Below are 6920 nucleotides of genomic sequence, written 5' to 3' on the forward strand. Positions count from 1 at the left end.
GAAGGAAGGAAGGAAGGAAGGAAGGAAGGAAGGAAGGAAGGAAGGAAGGAAGGAAGGAAGGAAGGAAGGAAGGAAAAAGAAAAAAGAACCTCCCAGTTACAGGAAGACTGGGCACAAATCCTCTAAACAATAGAAGGAAAAGGCAGACTTTTACTCACTGTTTTCTTAATGATAAGATGGCAGTCTCTACCAGCCCTTCCTGGAAGTGGATTCCCCCAACCCAGATAAGAACAGAATCCTCTCCACTATATTGCAAAGTGGGTTTCTGTAAGAATGTGTGCTTTCGCTAGGCAGTCAGTCAGCCACCTCCCTGCTCCGCTAGTGTCTGTAGCTTCTCAGGGAACATACCAGGTATAATTACATGGAATTAGTAACACACAATAATTGTGTCATCAATGGATATTTGTTTTTTCAGGGAGGAAGAGCAAATCCCATGGCCTATGGAACTCTGTTCCCAGGATTTGGAGGCTTCAGGCAAACCCTTAGGGGACTGAATCCCAATTCACCCAAAGGCGGAGACTTCACTGTGGAAGTAGATTCTCCGGTTTCCGTAACCAAAGGCCCTGAGAAGGGAGAGGGTCCAGAAGGCTCTCCGCTGCAAGAGGCCAATCCAGGCAACCGGGAAAACCCAGCTCTCCTTTCACAAATGGCACCTGGTGCCCATGCAGGACTCCTTGCTTTCCCCAATGACATTCCCAGCATGGCAAGGGGTCCTGGAGGCCAAAGGCAGGAACTCTTTGGGGTCACCCCTGCAGCTGCTGACCCACTGATCACCCCCGAATTAGCAGATGTTTATGAAAGCTATGGAGCTGATGCTACCACACCCCTAGGTGATGGAGAAGCAACCGTGGATATCACCATGTCCCCAGACACTCAGCAGCCACTGATGCCTGGAAACAAAGTGCACAACGCCTGGCGTTTCCAAGAGCCCTGATGATCTTGAGATAGCCGCTACTTTGTGTCTGCACAAGCTTTCCAGCTTTGTCCCCATAGCTACCTTGATGCTAAAACACTTACTACCCTTCCACAGTGAAGGTACCAAGAGCACTAAGCATGTATTAATAAATACAAGTGGCTAGAAATAGTGTAGGTCCCTTCTTGCTTCCATTCTTACTGAAATAAAATGTATCAACTGTCTCCTTGACTTAGAAATACTATTAATGATATCCGAGCAAGTCTGACTCTCAGCACTTGGTGGTCTAGCACTTAGCTGTCTTAGGCATTATGGAATTTCTCTTACTAGTCTGACATCATTATACCCAGGAAATGTGACACTGCTTCTTTCTCTAAGCAAAAGCACTTAGTTTCAGAATTCTAAAGTATTTCATTTAAACCTTATTAAATGGTGATTGGTGGAGAGCCCTGACTGGTATTATTGGGTTTCATATATTGGATTTAAAATTCTTATTTGTAGACTATTTGATTTAATCTAGGAAAAGAAAAGGCAATTGGCCTGTTTTAAATAAAGGATTTTTCTCACTGAAAATGTCATACACTGAATTGTATGCTTATTATTTATATGTACTTAAATAGTTAAGAAAAGCATACTCATCCCTTGTTTGCTATTCAATAACCTATTTTAGCTAATTTATTTTATCCAAAGTTCTCTGAAGATCTACATAAGCCCTAGGCACTGTGCAAGGCATCAGGTTTATGGTCCCATCCTTCAGAAATGAGGATTGTCACAACTGACCAACAGTCACAGTAATAACAAAACAGTCAGTCTACGGCAAGCTCTGTTACTATACATACATCATCTCACAATGCTGCAAAAAATAAAAAACGTGCTCAGGCCTACTATACATTGCCAAAGTTCCATGGAAAGACCAAACCCTGGTACCATGGAGAAAATGCTCGTGAGGGCGAGCCAGGCAGCTCAGCAGGTAAAGACACTCACCACCAGGCCTGACGACCTGAGACTGGTCCCCAGGGACTCACATGGTGGAAGAGAAGTGACTCCCAAAAGTTGCCCTCCAATATCTACAAGTGTACCTTGGCACACGTGTGTACGTGTACACACACACACACACACACACACACACACACACATCCATATTATTTTTCTAATTAGAGAGCATGAGGCTTCTAGTTCAACCTAAGTGGTATTACAGGAGCAAAAAAGAACAAAACATGCTTTCTTAGTAACATAAAGGTTTGCAGAATGAAGCCTCCAAAAGGAAGAAACCCAGAGTCATGTAGACAATAGATAACATGGAAAAGTAGGATGTAGAGAACAACCCATGCTCACTACCAGGGACAGGCGTGTATTCATCAGAGGAGTCTGGCCAAATGAAGAAATCGTGAACCCAGTTTTGATCATCACTGGAAATGAGCTTCCTGATCCCCTCCTCCTACTTCTCCTAAGTTTCCCAGCTCTATAAACATAATCTCTGCCCCATCTCCTGATGAATGGTTCAGGCTATAATCAAAGAAGAAAGTGCCTAAAATGTTTCCAAACCTAGAACACTTTGGGAAGGTCAAGGAGCATGTAAAATGTTTCCAAACCTAGAACACTTTGGGAAGGTCAAGGAGCATGTTGCATCCACTTATTGCCACTCCCTCTTCAGGCAGGGCCCTCTTCTCCCAACCTCCCTAGAGTAGATGTGGAAAAATGCACTAGACAAAAATTAAATTTACCTTCTTAGTGACTGCTAAAAGTAAAATAGATGGAGAGAGACTTCTACAATGGCCGAGACATACCGTACCACTGCAGACAGTGGTTCCAAAAGCAGTCTGAAAAGACATGTAGTTATATCTGAATTCTATCCTCGACATCATCCCTGAAAATCTGTGAAACATTAGATATGAAACTGTAATCTCTATGTCTGTGCTTGATTCCTGTAATGGTGATGCTACTACCTACATCAGAGGGGTAATGTCAGAAATGAACTAAACACATAGGTGATGTGCTGAATCACATCTTTTTCCTTTATTCCAATTGGCCCATTTGATAGAAATAATTCAGCAAAACAGCAGCAGTAACAGCAGAAGGATGGAATTGTTCCCATTATCTGATGGATTTATGCTTTTCCATCCACATGGAACACCTAGCCCTTCTGCTACTTCTTTGTAATTCATAGCACTTGGGAGACCATTTATACTCTGAACCCAGGTCATGGATTCAAAGTTGGCCTCTGAACCTGGCAGTGGTGGCTCACACCTTTAATCCCAGCACTCAGGAGGCAGAGGCAGGCAGATCTCTGTGAGTTCAAGTGGCCTGGTCTACAAGAACTGGTTCCAGGACAGGCTCCAAGGTACAGAGAAACCCTGCCTCAAAAAAAATGGCCTCTGTTGAGTGGTTAATACTAGTAATATCTAAACCAATTTTGGTGAGGAAGAGTATGTTGTTGAGCCCGTGAATGTACTTTATCCTTCCACGACATAGTCTTTCCAAACACTGACATGACACAAACAACAAAATATCCATGGAAAGAGGCTAAATGTCACCTGAAGGAAAGGCCTCTTAATTATCGGGTTTCCCCATTGTGTTTTCTTTCAGCCAGGAATTTACAAGAGAATCAAATGTCTCCAAACTATATCCCAACCTGACAGGTCTACCCAGAGACCTTTCTTCTAGACTCACCTCAACTCTAATTTTTCTGTGGAAAAATGCTCTGTACATTGTAAAGATTTGTTACTCATATTGGTTTAATAAAGCACTGATGGCCAGCATCCAGGCAGGAAGTATGGAGTTGGGGGAGAACCAGACTAAAAGAATTCTGGGAAGAAGAAAGGCAGAGTCAGTCATCAGCCAGACACAGAGAAAGCAAGATGAGAATGCCTTACGGAGAAAAGGTACCAAGCCATGTGGCTAGACATACATAAGAATTGGGGGTTAATTTAAGTTGTAAGAACTAGTTAATAATAGTCTGAGCTAATAGGTCAAACTGTTTATAATTAATATAAGCCTCTGTGTGTTTCTTTGGGACTAAATGGCTACAGGACCAGGCAGGACAGAAACGTCTGTCTACATTTTTCAATTTTACTCTTTCCAAATTCCTGACTGGGAGACAAATCTAAAATTTCCTGGGTCAGTACAATACTGAATCTCAGATCATCTATCTCTCTTTCCACACAAAGTAGACAATCAGACACATCGTTTATATGAGTAAGTTCCCTGTCTGGCGCCAAAACACCATACAGAAATCCATCAACACACTCTCCTCTCTATAAACTGCTCATAGGTAGAGCAATTATGCACTTAGGCACATAACTGGTTCTGCAGAACTAGGATACATTCACACGAGAAAGGAGTGTCATTGACGATTAGACAAGAAGTGTAAAATAGGGCTGGAGAGATAGCTCAGAGGTTAAGAGCATTGCCTGCTCTTCCAAAGGTCCTGAGTTCAATTCCCTGCAACCACATGATGGCTCACAACCATCTGTAATGGGGTCTGGTGCCCTCTTCTGTACTACAGGCATACACACAGACAGAACATTGTATACATAATTAATAAATAAATATTTTTTAAAAAAGAAGTGTAAAATAAGTACTGCCTAAAGCAAACCTGAACATCTGGCTCTTCTGACATGGAACTCCTTGTGTTGACAGACCGGTGGACAGAGGGAAAGCTCTCAAAGTTAAAATAAAAAGCAGGGATGTACAAATCTGAGCCTATCGATTCTGCAATTTAACTATGTGCTTCAGACCTGTTGCCCTGTTTCTCACTTTTACTGTTGTTGTTTGTGTCCTGCTTTCTAGTTCAATGATTTTATATATATATATATATATATATATATATATATATATATATATTCCACATAGCCCAAGATGGGGAACTCAAATGACAAGATCACTTAACTGCTCACAGAAAAACACCTTGTCTCTGTCAGTACCCAGCAACAAAGTAGGCACTACTTTTCACAAAGAAACACCTAAGGCTATATTCTATTATTTTCCTACTAGGGTTGGCCACACATCCCATATTGCTCTAGATGCTTCTAATATATTGAAGTCTTCTGTGTCCTAATATTCATCTGAAAAGAGAACTTCTATTATAGAGACCTTTTTATTCTCTATATTCTATTCCAAATGTTTAGCCTTCAAGAAACATACATGGATATGCTGTCTTCAACACAGAGGACAGGGGCCACAGGGCTTCTTTCTTCCTTTAGGTAAGGAACAACAGCTTACTAACACCCTCCACTATCCCAACATGCCTCAGAGCACTAGATCCTTATAGTGATTGTCCTAGGAACTTCTGCAGAGTTAAGTTCTACCTGAAGTTTACTACTTCATCTTAGTCAAACCCTGTAGCACTAGCTTCAATGTCCTGAGCAGTCACTATGTCTTATTAGATATAAATAACCATTTCAGGACTGGTTTTTGAGGGTTTTTTAGGGGGGGGTGTTTTTTTTGGGGGGGTGGTTTTGGGGGGGGGTTGGGTTTTTTTTTTTTGGTTTTTCAAGACAGGGTTTCTCTGTGTAAGAGCCCTAGCTGTCCTGGGACTAGCTCTTCTAGACCAGGCTGGCCTAGAACTAACTGAGGTCCGCCTGCCTCTGCCTCCTGAGTGCTGGGATTAAAGGTGTGAGCCACCAACGACTGGTTCAGGACTGTATTATAACAGATTGCAAGGTAATTTATCTAGCCCTAGGGTAAATCACAAGCTAGTATTGTTCTTGCTTTTTTAGCAGATTATTTTTATTACTTTATAAATAATACCAATCAAAATTTCCACTTCCTCCCCTCCTCCCATTTCCCTCCTGCTCCCCCTCTCACCTCGCCCTCCAGTCCTAAGAGAGGGCAGGGTACCCTGCCCTGTTGGAAGTTCAAGGCCCTCCCCCTCTTGCTTTTTAAAAACAAATTGATTCTAACTTTTTAACTGAACAAAAGAGACAGTGTCTACCATATCAAGTTCCACACTCGAAAGAACTAGGAAACTAGTAACACTGCTTGAAGGAGTGCACAATAATCCACTTTAAAACTCAATGACACCGTGTGCTCTTGCACAACCCAAGCAAAAGAATTCGGTGTGGAGATGAACGCCACTCTGTCTGTCAGTAACTCTTTAAGATCTCTTTGGTAGCCTCTGCAAGACATGGGTTTTGTTGGGATTGATGGAGCATGGTCCCAGAGGCTTCCTTCCAGCTGATAGTTCATACCATCAGGTTTCACAGGGCTGATGTAGGAAGCACAAAAGGACCCTGCTCCTGAGTCAGTAAAACTATTAATACTATATACCCTGAGGCTGAGGAAGTCATCATGAGAGATCCATTGTACCTGCTGTTAGACAAATGTGGAACAAGATCCTGCCCCACTCATCAGACTTCTACAAGCACTGATTAGTAAACTAAAGTGATTTTCAGATTCTAAACAGCTATATCTTAGTCCCCCAGAAGTCTGAAATCTAGATCTCTCTCTTCATTCACAACACACAACATGGTGTTGCTAGTAAAATACCTCAAGTCCTTTCATTGACATCTTAAGGAAACTTTAGTGACACACACATGTGACCACACTGCAAGAGCGTGCCCCACAGGGTTCTGGTATCACACTACCTGGGGGACTCTAGGTCTAGGAGCTAAGTGAGAAACCATGAATCACACCATGATAACTTGAGTTAGGCTCAAGGATTCTAGAATTATTTAATATTTCTTTCTATTTTTGACATCATAATATAATTACATCATTTCCTCCATTCCTTTTTACTGGCATAAAAGCATTTTTATGTGACATATAAATAGCACTGTTTAACTTATATCACGTGGCATGGCTTTTCCATTTACACATGCAAAGAAGAGGTATCTTTTAAGTTTTTTAAGTGCTTAGATAAAAGAAAAATACAGTAAGAAAGTAATAATCACAAACAGATAAGCTTGGGCAAAGATTTAATTCCACCTTACCTTTTATGGGTGATGAAATTAATACTTGAAAGGTTTTTTAAGTTTTTTTTTTCTTTTAAAGTTCTCTCTTTTAAGTA

General features: G+C 41.5%; 1 protein-coding gene across 2 annotated transcripts in view; it reads left to right on the top strand.

Moving 5' to 3' along the window:
• The window catches only part of Ambn (ameloblastin), a 12438-nt gene extending 11429 nt beyond the window's left edge, over positions 1–1009 (top strand). For both annotated transcript variants that reach the window (XM_005359449.2, XM_005359450.2), the window contains exon 11: positions 416–1009. In XM_005359449.2, coding sequence (XP_005359506.1) covers positions 416–934 — 519 coding nt within the window. In that variant the 3' untranslated portion in view covers positions 935–1009. The remainder of the gene's footprint in view (positions 1–415) is intronic.
• The last annotated feature ends 5911 nt before the right edge of the window (positions 1010–6920 follow it).

The sequence above is a fragment of the Microtus ochrogaster genome, linkage group LG1 (assembly GCF_000317375.1).
Source record: "Microtus ochrogaster isolate Prairie Vole_2 linkage group LG1, MicOch1.0, whole genome shotgun sequence".
Lineage (NCBI taxonomy): Eukaryota > Metazoa > Chordata > Mammalia > Rodentia > Cricetidae > Microtus > Microtus ochrogaster.